Raw genomic sequence first — 14,713 nt, forward strand, 5'->3', positions numbered from 1 at the left:
TTCCTGAAGCTGTCAGCTGTCGTACATTTTGGTAATCAAATTTTGTATTTATTCGAATCCATTGTACGACCGGGATAGAGTTTCTGTTAATGAAAATTTAAAAATTGTGTAGTTAATTGTTTGGAATTTTCGGAAGGTCATCGAGGATCCTCAGATTCTCTCAGATTGGGAAGTCATTATTAGGTAGCAGATGCCGGAATGTGTACGAGGCGATATAATAAAATTCTAGTTCCAATTTCGACTTGTTTTGAGCTAGCTGGACAGGTGTTTTGTGGGATGTGTAGTGACCGCATACCACGTTTTAACGTCGAAAAAATACCCGGAAGATTTTTAGTAAGATTCTCTGGGGGTGCTTTAAAATACAACGGAGGAAGAATATAAGAAGAATTTATCAAGAATTGCAGAAAAATACTAGACGCAGTGAAATGAAACCCGATCCGTAATAAATTCTCATGGTACACTGACAAATGTTAATATAATAAATGTTTACCCCACAGCTGAACAACCTCTGATTCAACATTTTACTGAGTCTAAAAACTTTGAAATCTCGTATTACTCACGTGAACGAAAGTGGCAATCTCGTTCTCTGTGATGCGTCTGTTTGCTTTATAGCTTCGACCCGGTACAAAATGTCCACTGTACCATTGCAGAGGTCTATTTCCATATTTTTTTTAAAGAGAGCGACACTTTTCCGAAGAGAGGATCAATTGTAATCTGAAGCGAGTCTCATCTACGTCAGTTACTGTAAGATGTTTGGAATTTTTGCATTGTATAAATTAGTGGTCGGTTATTTTTAAGGATGTGCATAAAGTAATTTTGATATTCCTGAAGAAATGGACCCATAAGAACCGTTTGTATAAAAAAAAATTATCTATTGTATTTCATTCATTGTTCGATTATTTTGTTTCAGATATGAAAGCAAATGACGACATCCTACAGTCAGAAGACGTCGATATCCAAGGAGCACTCCGGAATGTAATAAGTATGTTGGAAACGTACCGAAAACGTCAAATAGAATTCCGAGAAGAAATGAAGAGGTGTGGGTTGAAGAAAACTGAAAAATCACAGAAAATGAACAAGATTTTCGAAAAAAAAATAGACGAAATATGTATGGAAGTGATACAAGACATTAAAGCGGATCGGTAAACTCAGCTGATCAGAGCCAGGTGGAGGAAGGAATCCGAGGCGAAAAAGAGCTAAGTGAACGTTTCAGAAGAAAAATATTGGGGTCATTCAGGAGGGATTAAAATTAGCACACCAGAAGTTAGTAGCGGGTTTTATCAAATGACCAATATCCGCGGTAGGAAAACGACAAATCTCAGAATCAGGAGCTCCACTAGTAACTTGGAAGATGCGAAGAACCCTACCAAACAAATAATTTAATTAATTTCACAAAAAATTACCTGGCTGCTAAGTGAAAATCATGGTGACTGAATTGTTTTTAAAAAGACTGGAAACTGATTTTCTACACTCACTAAAATGCTAACAGTTTGAGTAATGCTGATTTCTTCCTTCGACTCTACCCATCATCCTATTTACTCTACATAAAAATGTACATCATGTTTACTCGACTTTCGTTTAAAAAGGAAAACGGTACAAACTTGAAAACAGAAAACTTATGTGCTCGCGGCCTTATTTATCAAATTTACTGTGCGAATTTATATGTTCAAATGTTTTCTTTTACGATCGACTTCAGGTTTTGAGGTATCGTTGAAAAGTTCGGCTGTTAATTGATTAACCTATGTCGAAAGCTTGTTGCAAACTTAATTACGAAGAAACTAGACTCTCGCTTTCGTAGTAACTTGGAAAATCCGTTTTACATCCTAATTTATAGTTTTTGACTGCGCCTCATGAGATGTCACGGTAATACATGGATTTCCTTTCAGGTTCAAATGTAAACCTAGCGCGAAACAAATGCGTTTGTCTTATTTTATCTTGTTTTTAACAACTTCCATTCTTTGTTTGTATGGCTGAATAATAACGTAGTATATTAGGGTTTGAAAAATAGAAAGAGTAAGGATGGGATCGTTATTAACGGTAAACGCCAACACTTTTATTAGGTTTTTATACCTTCCGAATGCAGGAAACGTGAGAGATGTAAAATGCAACACCCTATAAAAGAACATTTCAACTAAATCCAATAAAGGCTAAGCCTCGTGCTGCATCAATTTGACACATTGTGAATTCTACGATTTTGTTTATTGCTCCTTCACATTTATCCACTTTCTGACACTCGGCAACAGTACGTAATACATCTGCAGATATATTGCGTTGACGTTGACTTTAAGACACATTTTAATATGTCTTTTTATGAGCTGAAAGCGTCTCCCTTTAGATTTGAAGAAGCCAACTCTATCCATTTAGCAGGCATGATGGTCTTAAATGCATTGAATAAGTTCAATAACGTCTAACGTCTTGTCAATCAAATTCCTGGTGATCAATAACGTCGCCTAGGCTAGATATCTCTAGATATTAATACCTTGTAGTGTAAAAAATAAGCATTATCTTTTTAAGTATCGAAACTGCCAGTCGTGATATCCTGTATGAAAAATAATTCAAGTTTCTTCATAAGACCTGAGAATTTGTTTATTTGGAATTGACAGAGAATGAGGAACTGTTGAATTGTCATATATAATACCATAAGTAGTCGAAGTATTGTCGAATATTTTTGAGGTGCTGTCATGAATGCTAGTTACGCTGATTAATACCACGAGCGCTTGCGCGAGTGGTATTAAAAAGCGTAACTAGCATGAGTGGAGCAGCAGCTCAAAAATAATCTACAAATACTTCGACTACGAATGGTATTCGGAGGACTATTCAATGAATCAAAAGAAAAATTAGGCATAATTACCCACGCGAATGTATTTCCATGACAACAATAAACGTCAAAATAAATTATGGAAGTTGCTTTTCATTTTGCTATTGATTCTATTCGAACTTTCGTGCTCCAAGCTAATTCGTTATGAGTGATTAAATTAAAAGATGTGGTGATAAGTCGGTTGTCGAAATTGATTAACAAACTAAGAAGAATGTTCCGGTTAATACGACAAAATTTCGCGTCATTTCACTGGTGGAAGTTTGACAAATGTCATTGATTAATCGCATTGAATTGTCGCTGAAATACCACACGTGAAATTATCACTTATAATTGCACAAGAGGTTTGTATTTTACCGAGTAAATTTGGGTTGTTAAGGTAATGAAAATCTGTTGCCTAGCAATTCGACGAGAAAAACTGTCAACTAATAAAAATGGGACACCGCAGGTGGAGCATTTTTAGGTTGACAGTTTTTCGAGTCCAATTGCTAAAAGGAAACAGATTTGAATTGCCACAACCCAAATTTATTCGGTTTAAATACAAACCTCGAGTGTAATTCGGCAGGAGAATTTAACGAACAAGAAATTCACCAAACTAATCAATTATTGACAGACGTCAAACTAGTCATATGGGTAAGGATAATGCGATAATTGGTTCGAAAATGAATAAGTGAAAAAACCACTAAGTGCATTTGTCGCTGGAAAAGTTGCAGGTAACTTTTGCCGCTGTCAAAGTGACAATTTCACTGCGGCTTATGCGATTTTTTATACATGAGTTGAATTGTCACTATAATTCGTTCCCATTGGCGCAGCAATTTGAAATCGAGACATTTCACTGGTTGAAATGTGACAAATGTTAGATGAATTGAATAGTCATTTTAATTACTTAGTTCCTTATTGTAAATTGTTTAATCCATGTAATTCTCTTTCTGACATTTAGTTTGTATGATAAATTTAAAATGCATAAACAAAGGAACAAGTAGTCTAATTTTTACCTGATTTAAAAGGTTTTGAGATAAACAATGCCACGTGTGAGATAAGCAACGCAGGTGTCGATCAGTTCGGGCGGCGGTGCGGAATTTGGAATGTCGCCGGGGAAAAACTTTGTTGAATTTATTAGTGGCAGTGATTTTTCTCTTAGCAAGAATTAAGAATAAACAGATGGGCAATCTACTGTTTGGGGCATATCGCAACCCAATCGTCTACAGTTACTTCAGAAATGCGTCCCAGTGGTCGCTCTGATCCCCCTTTTAAGTAGATTTGTGACAATTAGCGAAATGATAATGTCAGTTCGGATATCCCCATTCCTTATGCTTGATAGAATTAAATTGCCGGGTTTTCAATGGCATAAATCTCGTTCACAACACGAACAAAAAAAAGTATTGATTTCGTGGCAGCTTACAGTACTAATAATACAAGATCCCACATATGGTAAACCTTCGCTCATCTGTAATGTCAACAATCACATTCGAAATGGGTTGCTTAAGAAAATTCAGTCAACAGTACCCTTAATTAATTTTAATGTAATTAATATTTCTGCCTGCTTCTCACACATGGAGAGAGCGCAAGCGCACTCTCTCACATCCATGCGTACACCACAATCAACGGTTACGCTGCGTCTTTCTCTTTCACACGGAACAGTATACATGTTTCTCTCTCGCGCGCTACTTACAAATGCGGCAACCGTACTGTTCCGTCTGAAAGAGAAAGACGTAGAAGCTGATCAGCTGATTGTGGTTTACGCATAAATGTGAGAAAGTGCGCATGCGTTCTCTCCATGTGTGAGAAGCAGGCAGAAATATTAATTACTTTAATTTTAAATAAGGGTGCCCTCTTTTCTTAAGAAACCCATTTCCAATGTGTTTGTTTACATATTAAGATTGCTAAAAAACGTACGTTGACCTTAAGGTGGGTTCATATGTCTCCGTTCATACGTTTCCGTTTATCCGTTAACCAATCAGAACACAGTAAATTTTTAAACCGTACGTCGTCAATTTACAACGGAAAAGTTGGTTGAAGTTGAAGAGTAAGGTTATGTTTGTTATACTGTTGACGTTTAAGAGCTAATTTAACAGTGTTCGCCAATTAGGTTCTTCGCGGTGATAATCTGATAGTAGTTTCCACGTAGGTACTGAAGATCACGGTGAATACAGTACAAAATATAATTTTGGTTATGGTTGTAGGTACCTTGTAAACGTACGATATGGACGGAATGCTATGAACCTTAACAAAGTTCACTATCCGTTTGACGGATCAACGCAACGGACGAACGGAGAGCTATGAACCCACCTTTATGTGGGATCATACGTTTCCGTTTGTCCGTTAGCCAATCAGAAGACAGCAAATTTTTAAATCGTACGTCGTCCGTTTACGACGGAAAAGTTGGTTGATGTTGAACACTTATGTTTCCGTTGGTCCGTTTTTAACAAGAGTGAGGTTATGTTTGGTACGTTAACAGTGTTCGCCTATTCGTTCTTCACGGTAATACTCAGATAGAAACGTGTTCTTACTTTCGTACCATTTTTACATACTGAAAATCACGGAGGGTACAGTACAAAATAAAATGTAGGTTATGGATATACGTTGCAAATGTACAATGTGGACGGATTGCTATGAACCTTACCAAAATGTACTATCCGTTTGACGGATCAACGCAACGGATGAACGGAGAACTATGAACCCACCTTTAGACTATGAACAACTATGTCTAATATGAATTCACTATTACTAAACACCCTATGACTAAATAAACGCATCATAGCGGGTAAGTGACGCTAATAAGCCCCCCAGGTATGATCATGAAATAGGGTAGTTGCACTAAATTTATATTTAAAAGAATCTTGCCCTATCGTACAGAAGAGCGCTTCTGTAATGAGTTTAGCAAAGCTAAAAAATTTGTAATGTCCTAGTTTAATAAAAATTTTAATTAAAAAGTGCAAGGAAATACACCATTTTAAAGTGGGAACTGAAACGGAATATCATTGGTTGTGACGTCACTCCTTTTACGCCGCCATGTTTGTTTACAATTTGCAGTGTGTTGGCGCGTGCAGCGGTTAGCGGTTATCGATATTTTACATTGTGTACTGTGTGGTTCGTTAGTTCATTGTCAATTGTGTTTATTAAAAACGAAGATAAAATTGGAGTCATGACTTCAGAGGAAGGGTTCGTCAAGGCTGGCTCAAATAACCTACCATCGGTGGATATATTTATGGTTATGGAATTTATAAAGAATGATGATAGATTTAATGCAGCGGAGATAAGAGGCATAAAAGCGGCAGCGTAAGTAAAATGAAATACATAATTCCTAGAATTACCTACTGTGGAGATTAATATTTGCTGTTTGCTAATTACACATATATTTTGTAACGTAAATGACACGTTTATGAGGTTACAATAGATTTGTTTGTTGTTTTTATAGCGCCGGTCGTGAAGAATATGGAGATAACGCCGTAGGTTACGTTGAGCTGAAGAGAGCAAACTCACTTTGCACACTGCAGTGCAAAATCTGCCCCGAACACAAAGTACGGGCCAAACATTATACCGTTTCAATGACCGTGGACGAAGCCGAAGAAAAGATTGTTAATGTTGAATGCAAAGATTGTGCCGCATCAGCAGGTAAAGTATGCAACTGTGTGTTCTTGTATTATGATTTTGATTTTCTTTACTCCAAGGTGGTTGCAAACATGCACTTGCCTTTTTAATGTGGGTGCACCGGAGGAGCGAAGAGCCATCACCAACTGAAATAACATCGTATTGGAAGAAGCCGCGGTTGTCAGCGGTGGGAACGTCTCTGAAATTCGTAACAGCAGCCGAGTTTCGGAAGACAAGAAATACTACTCCGGGGCCTAGCGAGGCAGCTACTATTGTACCGGAACTTACAAAAGCTGCCGAAAGTGCGAATTTGACAGGGCATCTTCTAAAATACACTTCAGACGCATATGAGGATAAATTTGAATGTTTGTCAGTATACAAGCTAATGTGCAAATTTGCAGCTGAGGGCGGTTCTGAGTGCAGTGATTTTTTAAAGTTCGCTACAACTCGCATGATACCCTCGGTATGTACTGATGCGGCAAAAATGACTAAGCTGCAGGCCAAATCGCCACTGTGGCATGAGTTGCGGTTTGGGCGCATCACAGCATCAAAGTTATACGAGTTTGCACATTGCAAAACCGCTGATGGTACGCTGATAGAAGGGGTAATAGGTGCATATAAAGTTATGGATACCAGATTTATGAAAAGGGGTAGGCTGCTAGAACACCAGGTGCTTAAGCGTGTGGAGGAAAAATTGAAGTATAAGGTGAATCCTTGTGGTTTCTTCACGTTGCCCATGTTTCCTGTATTGGGAGCTTCACCGGATGGAATTACAGAAAAGTATGTCATAGAAATTAAATGTCCAAGCAGTGCCAAGTCAGCCAAACTATATATTAAAGACGGTGACATAACAACAAAATTTAGGGCACAAGTAAATTTACAGATGTTGTGTACAGGTAGGAAAGAGGGTTGGTTTTGTGTAGCATCTCCAGAGTTTGAAAAAGATCATGATGTACAGTTAATCCACTTATATTTTGATGAGCAATTTGTAAATAATTTAATTTTATTAGCTGTAGAAAATTGGAAAATGTTTGTGTATCCAAAATTGATTGACAGTGTAGGTAAATAAATAACAAATGCATTAGGTAGATACTATTCTTGTTTTATTATTGGGTGTTGTAAATTAATTAATGCACAAGCAATTTGTACAACAGCATCGGTGTGCCCTATCAAACTGTGATTAATTACAGAATGAGGTTTTAGATACTGAAATTCCCTTACACGTCTAATAACTCTTTCTATATGTATACGTAAGCTAGCTATTCTTTTGCTTTCCATAACTTCAATTTTTGTCGGTTTTGCTGAAGACAACACGCTTGGAGGTCTCACTAAACAACAATTTTGCTCGTGAAGGTCTTTTCCAATATCTTTGAATCCTCTATCGGCCATTACAGAACATCCACTAGGAACAAGTGACAAATATCCACATGTTTTGACCAACAAAGAATCACTTATCCTGCCTCCATAACCATCAGAAACAAAATTAATAAAACCGTCTGGCGTTGAAGAAATCAAATATTTCAATGAATTACATTTCTTATATTCGGACCAAGTAAGAGCTTGTTTAACAGAGTCCTTTGGCTTCTCAATTTCTATTTCAAAACAGTCTATTATGGACTGCACACTACTGTAATGAGCTCTAAATGCAATCGGCAGAAAGTATTTAATTTTTTCAGCTGAAGGCCAAAAAATTAAGGTTCTCAAATAATTTTCCATTGGAAATAAGCACTTTGTAAATATTCTGGATGCATTCGATGCAGACATTCCGAACATGTGACCTAAGCGTAAAAAGGAATCGTTAAGTTTGATTTTCATTAATGTTAATAGAATATTGTCTGTTGCAAGTTTGGACTTTGAACTTAATATTTGTATCACAGTTGACAACCAAGCCTGTGGAACACCCACGTAATATTTTGGCACCCTTTCAATCAGTGTGAGTGTTGTCTGCAATGCTTGCTTTGCCTCGCTTTCCGTATCCTTCAGGGTGTCCATTTCACTGCTCGAAGTACTTGGTACAACAGAGCTCGATTCAATGTCTTCTGTATCACTGCTACTGCTGATAGAGAAGAGTACTTTCTTTATTGGTGTCATTTTCACATGTGGAGAAGTACTGACATCTGATGTTTGTGGTAATTTTATTGGTGAAACTGCCATATGTTGCACCGAACTGGTTATATGACACTGTACGTACTTGCTCCGGAATGAGGGTCGCACTTGTATTGCAACATGTTTTCTCAGTTCTTCTTCCTTTTCGGCTGGTTCTTGAGGTTCGTCTTGTAGAGTATGAAGGCCTACGAATAATCTGTTTTAATACAAGTTACAAATATTGTACCTACTGACAAACACAAATGCAATTTTATTTAACAAAATATGTACCTACAGTAGATACACTTACTTGTGTGACTTGTTGATGGTGTTTCTAAGTTTGAAGAAGATTCTTGTCGAGTTAGAGCTTCTTCTACAAGCCGCATTCTTTGCCTTTTAAGAGGTAATGTACGCTGAGGTGCAGTTGCCGCTCTCTTTCGGTCAGGCTGGCAGTCAAAAATGTGCGGTACAACATCCGGTTTGATTATTATATTTCCTCCCGCTAATTTAAATCGCATGTAGTTTTGCATATCCTCCTCTAACTACAAAAAATCATTTAATTAAGAAATGCACCTAACTGTTAATCTAGGAAAAACCTACATTGAAATGATCTACACAGCAGAAAAACAAACACTTTGATTTTGGAAAATCTCGTCTTGCTGCTTTGAACCATAGTTTTTTGCGACGATATTCTTGTGGCACAGTAACGAAAATCTTGTTTGGATTATTTTTCGACGTAGTCGTACAACCAGGAACAAAACACCACTTATTCGGAGCGCTCATTGTTTGTTTGCGCTTTAATCACTTATTTAACAATATTAATACTACGAAAATGAACACTAAGTCTTATCACGGATACTCGCCAACGTTCCCAAATCACAAAATACAGTCAAACACGATAAACCCAAATTAACAGCCAAATGAACGCATTATTACGCGCACACAAAGCATAAGTTACATGCAGCCATAACAAATCGTAAAAGGAGTGACGTCACGTCGCACTGTGTAACCTTGCGAGGCGTTTTGGCGGGAACTTTGCTAGTTTGAATTTTAGTGCCAAATTTCTCAAGTAATGCTTAAGATTTTGTTTTTTTTTTGTATAACACGTGACTTCTATCTACGTGTCCTTTGCTTCTGTATAATAAAAAAAAACATGCAAATACCCTGATAGAAATGGATAGAGGACACCTTAATAACACGTTTAGAATAAAAAAATTTGCGGAAGAGGGCCTAAATTTTCCACAATCTTAATTAAAAGTTCACCTCATTTTCTGGAAATCTGGTGTTATTTTACGTATATTGTGTCATTCTTAAGTTGGCGAAGCTGAAAAATTTTACGTGACAGCACTTTTTCCACTAATAAACAAAGGTGACAGCAAATTTTTGTAGGAGGTTATGTTAACTTTTTCGTCTACTAAAATGAAATATGTTGGGTTTAACGTGTATATTAAGAGAATGTAATAAAAGTAGTACAACAGGTATAATATACAATACAATTTTAGGTTTTGTTCGACTTAAACACCAAATAAGCGACAGTTCCATGTGACAAAAATTGATTTCTCTGTATTGATCACCGAGAGGGGAAACCCGGGCATTTCATGCATACCGCCTAGTACGGGAAGAGATGGGAAGGAACATCTCTTGCATTTTCCACGAATCGCAGCTACATTAGCGATCACTGCTTAACTTGGAACGCCTTTTTCGTATCAATCGCCGCTTAGCATCCACCGCCTAATACGGTCGAGAGGGGAAGGAACATCTCTCGCATTTTCCATGGATCGCAGCTACGTTAGCGATCGCCGCTTAACTAGGAACGCCTTTTCCTTATGAATAGCTGCTTAGCAATGTAATACAAGAACTACTTACTGCTATTATGATACGAGTATAATTAAAAACACATGTATAATGTTGTATATCATTGTTGAAAGTTAATTAAATCGTGGAAAAATAACATAACCTCTTAGGAAACTAACTAAAGTTGGCACTCAGGAATGTTAAGAACACCACTATCAACTGAAAAACAATCATGAAATTTGGAGTAATATAACCTCACTTTCGACGAAATGAATTGAACTTTAAATTAAGATTGTGGAAAATTTAGGGCCTCTTCCGCAGATTTTTTTATTGATGACGCTTCGTTAAGGTGCCCTCTATCCATTTCTATCAATTTCATGATCGTACCTGGGGGGCTTATTAGCGTCACGTAACCTCCCATAGCTAATAAAAGGTCCAGGTAGTAATACGCTTTGACGCCGTATAGAGCGTTTGGTGCGCCAGGCCTTAATCTGCCTACTCTTGGCGGTTTTGACACTTGACACTTCAGTCGAGAACACGCGCGTCTACTGTGACCGATCCGTGCAAAACCCACCTAGAACGTTATTGCCACATCGAATCAACTAGAATCCATGCCTAAATTTTGGTCGGTCCGTGTGCGTCCAACTACGTCCAAGTTCTGGGGTCGGATTCACATTAAATCATCCACCAAAACGCATTGACAACTCCTAGTGCATAAACAATCAATGTATATATAAACAATTACCTGCGTCGTAGCTTGGCCCATTATCGAATTGCTTTATCGTAGCTTGCTTCATTGTAGCTATTAAAATAAGCGTCAGAGCCTTTGTAACTCAACGATATAACTTTATACAGGGTGTTACATATAAGTATGTAAAAAAAAATTGGGTGGTAGGGGAGATCAAATAAGCACTTTTTCCAAATAAACCGAGAGTCCAACGTGTTTCGCTTGGGAGCCACCCCCACAAAAGTGGTGAAATTTTCACTTCTTGTTTAATATATTGCTCCACATCCATAAGAGTTCAAAGACTGGTGGCACGTCTTTGAGTAGGTTTTGTAGTATGCCTTTTCCGATTTTGCAAAATTTTTTTTTGAAAATTTCTACCATGAAAGGGCGCACCCCTAAATGATGGTGCGAAAAAACTTTTGGTATCTGGGGGTTTTTGAACATGAAAATCACGAATATGAAACTGGTTTTTGAACATTAGAAAATAAAATTCTACTGCAATTCTTGGTCGGCCAATGAAAATGGAGAGAATTCTACGAAATTTGCTGTGTACATACTTGATGAGTTAAGCAACAAAATTGTGGAACAGTTTTTTATATCACTTTTCAAACAAAAGTTATAGTCATTTGAAGATTGGGCCTTCGCGTTACAAAGTGTGAGTAATCTAATTTTGCGTGTAGTTAATTGAACATGTCAGAAATAAAACAATAACGAATCAATAGTTAATTTAGTTGAATCCTTCTCCATCAGGGGGCTAGTTTTGACCCTATGATCCAAAATCCTAAAAAAATTTAAAAATATTAAATGGAATTATGACTTTTTCTTTGTGAAAAAGTCGCCAAATATCATCCCAAAGAGGCCAGAAATGTCGCATATTAAATGCTTCTTGGTTTGAAATCGGCATTTTAAAAAAGATTACAAATTCAAAAAACTGCACTTGAATGTAAACAAACACAGCAGAATAATTTACAAATTACGGCTGTTATTATTTTATAATGCATCGTGCTTCATTTCTCTAATTTTCTAAGGCCTACCTAAAAGTGTTTGGTGCTTTTCCAAACAATCTTTCGCGCCATCGACAAATACCGGAAATACGTCAAAAGTAAATTTAAGATACAACTTAAACATTTTTGTTAATTAATTAATTAAATAATCTCATTTTCCCAATATTTGAGGTAAGGAACGAGATTTTGAAAAACGGTTTTCCCTGGCCTCTTTAGATTTTTTTAATTTTTTTAGGATTTTGGGTCATAATGTCAAAACTAGCCCCCTGGAGGATTCAACTAAATTAACTATATTTTAGTTGATTCCTATTGCCCAAGGTCTGCTCTTTTCAACGATACCAAATTTGTTAAAATCGGTCCAACGGTTAAGAAGTAAAGCAGGTTATTGCGAAAACAATTGAACGCCCCACGCCATCTTTGTTTTTGAAATAACTGAGTTTTTGTTTTTACGAAAATGGTGAAAACAATTTTTCAGTTTATTATGTGAAATTTAAAGAAAACGAAATTTTAAAATTTAAGATGGCTGCTACACCCTCTGGTGGCCATTTTTAGACCTTGAAAATATTTTCCAGCGATTCTTCATGACCAATTTACCTAATAATTTTTTTTACCCCTAAGTCATACGACTAACGGTTCTCGAAATATGGCCGAGGAACAGTCTTATTGTGTCACCCGGTACATAATGGGGGTAAAGTTATACGTAATTTTCCTTTAGCACCTAACGGTGATGACATTGGTTTGGTTTTTCATACGATTAAAATAAGGTCTGAATATTTCCTATGCGAAGTATGATTTTTGCGAATGAATGACGTGGTTGACCTTTTACCTTACAGGATCGTTCTTACAGCAAAAAATAAGAACCATCCCAAGCAACACACTTCCGTATATAACGCGTTTATAGTAGACTAAAACCCTACGTTTAAAAAACGTAATCATATAACAGTATATAGTACGTTTTCATGTAGAATATTATGTGTTTATTATACCCATTTATATACCATTTATATGCGTTAACTGAATACGTTTAAATTTCGCATCCTTACGTATTATTCGTATTAAATTCGGCGATAATGTACTGCTAATAATAATAAACGTATATTGTTCAGTCAAATCAGAAATAATTTTTGTTATTAATTAATTGTAAACTGAGATTTATACAAAATATATTTAATTTAAAATTTCCCTGGCTCGATGTTATCGCGTTTAGCAAGACAGCCTTGTTATTATCCCCGCCGAGAAGAGTCGCGCGCATTCGCCAAGAGGAAGTTTTTGGCACTTGATCTGCAAGACTCAACAAAACGCGTGCGCTGATAAAAAGGTACATTTTCTCTCTCGTGTGTGACACCCCCCAAAATACTTGACAAGAAAAACGTGCACCAAAATCGCCCATCATCCACTTACTGCGCGGACAGCCAGGTAGGCAATTTTTGTTTTAATAAGGTTGTCTTTGTGCGTATTTTTTTGATTAATTACCAAGTAATACAGTCCACTCCTCTACATATATAATAAATGGAATTTATGTGTTTGGTAGATTGTATATTTTTAATCAAATCAAAGGTCTGAATTATATATATCGCATAATAAATACAAAGTCCATCATAAACATTAAGGGTCCATTTTCTTTTTTGCCTATTTGTAAACCTGGGTATTCTTCCTGCCTTCATATCGGTAATTGGAGGAAGTAAATATACCAATATTCCAGCATGGTGAATCAAAGTGGTATTATAATATACGTTTATCAAATTATTGCTTAAAGAACGTTTATTTATATACATATTATCAACGTAGAACGTGATCTCTATGGCTTACATATAGGTACGAACAAAAATCGTATTTTAACCGTAGGGAATAAAATTGTTCTACAAAAAAACGTATACCGTACTACCAATACGGAATTTATCCTTTCAAAACGCTTTAAAACCGTTTATTAAACGTAAGTGTGTTGGCTGAGCTTTCAGAAATAAAGAGTTACTAAAATTCATTTCCAATTCACTTTTGGAAACCATAATAAACAGAGTCGGTGTACCGTTAAATACCACAATTTATACGATATGAATAATATAGAAGTATGATAATGAATTATTGATCACCATTAATATTAACACAATCCGAAATAGGTGGTATTTTGTGCCACGCTGAGACTTCAATGAGCTCGCCTAAAAAAAATATGGTAATATAAGGAATACAGTAAGTGGGTTATGTTTTGATTGGAAGCTCCATGTTCCGATGAATTTTGTATATATCGGATCACACTGCAAACATCTAAATACTGCAGTTTTTAGTAGCTGAGTATGTCATAACAAGCTTGTCTACTTCATTTCGCTTCGCTGAGAATTCACTTCGTTTAAAGTAATTACTGTTACTCGTAAAGTCCCGGCCATAGCTTAAAAGTTAAATATTTGGCAGATAATATAAATATGGCTAACAACAAGGGCGAGAAAATTAATTTGCATCAGTAATAACTGTCGGAAAATAATTGTATTTCGCAGCAATGAAAGATAATATACCTAACTCAAAATTATGGAAGTTTACATTTTGTTAAAATAATTCACAATTAACGCTTCGGTGTTAAGAGGCCGATAAAAAATGCAATAGACGAAATCGATCTCAATTACGTTCGCCTCCCTATTCACAATTCCAGTAACACAATTTATATTAGTTAAACCGAGCGTGGTAAAAAATTTGCACACTCAGTTT

The 14,713-nt window shown here is 36.4% G+C and overlaps 1 protein-coding gene across 1 annotated transcript; it reads left to right on the top strand.

Annotated features, from left to right (window-relative positions):
• Positions 1–5,885: 5,885 nt before the first annotated feature.
• Positions 5,886–7,475, top strand: LOC116170196. Its single transcript, XM_031486422.1, has 3 exons — positions 5,886–6,094; positions 6,234–6,430; positions 6,487–7,475. Exons 1-3 carry the CDS (start codon positions 5,961–5,963, stop codon positions 7,473–7,475), a joined length of 1,320 nt encoding a protein of 439 aa, XP_031342282.1. The 5' UTR covers positions 5,886–5,960.
• Positions 7,476–14,713: the final 7,238 nt, after the last annotated feature.

This window comes from Photinus pyralis, unplaced genomic scaffold (assembly GCF_008802855.1).
Source record: "Photinus pyralis isolate 1611_PpyrPB1 unplaced genomic scaffold, Ppyr1.3 Ppyr1.4_LG5, whole genome shotgun sequence".
NCBI lineage: Eukaryota > Metazoa > Arthropoda > Insecta > Coleoptera > Lampyridae > Photinus > Photinus pyralis.

Excerpts from the sequence above, each read along its gene's own strand:
- LOC116170196 (XM_031486422.1), top strand. The coding sequence starts at position 5,961 with ATGACTTCAGAGGAAGGGTTCGTCAAGGCTGGCTCAAATAACCTACCA. Across the intron at positions 6,095-6,233 it reads AGAGGCATAAAAGCGGCAGC|CGCCGGTCGTGAAGAATATG; the intron begins GTAAGTAAAATG and ends TTGTTTTTATAG. Across the intron at positions 6,431-6,486 it reads AGATTGTGCCGCATCAGCAG|GTGGTTGCAAACATGCACTT; the intron begins GTAAAGTATGCA and ends CTTTACTCCAAG.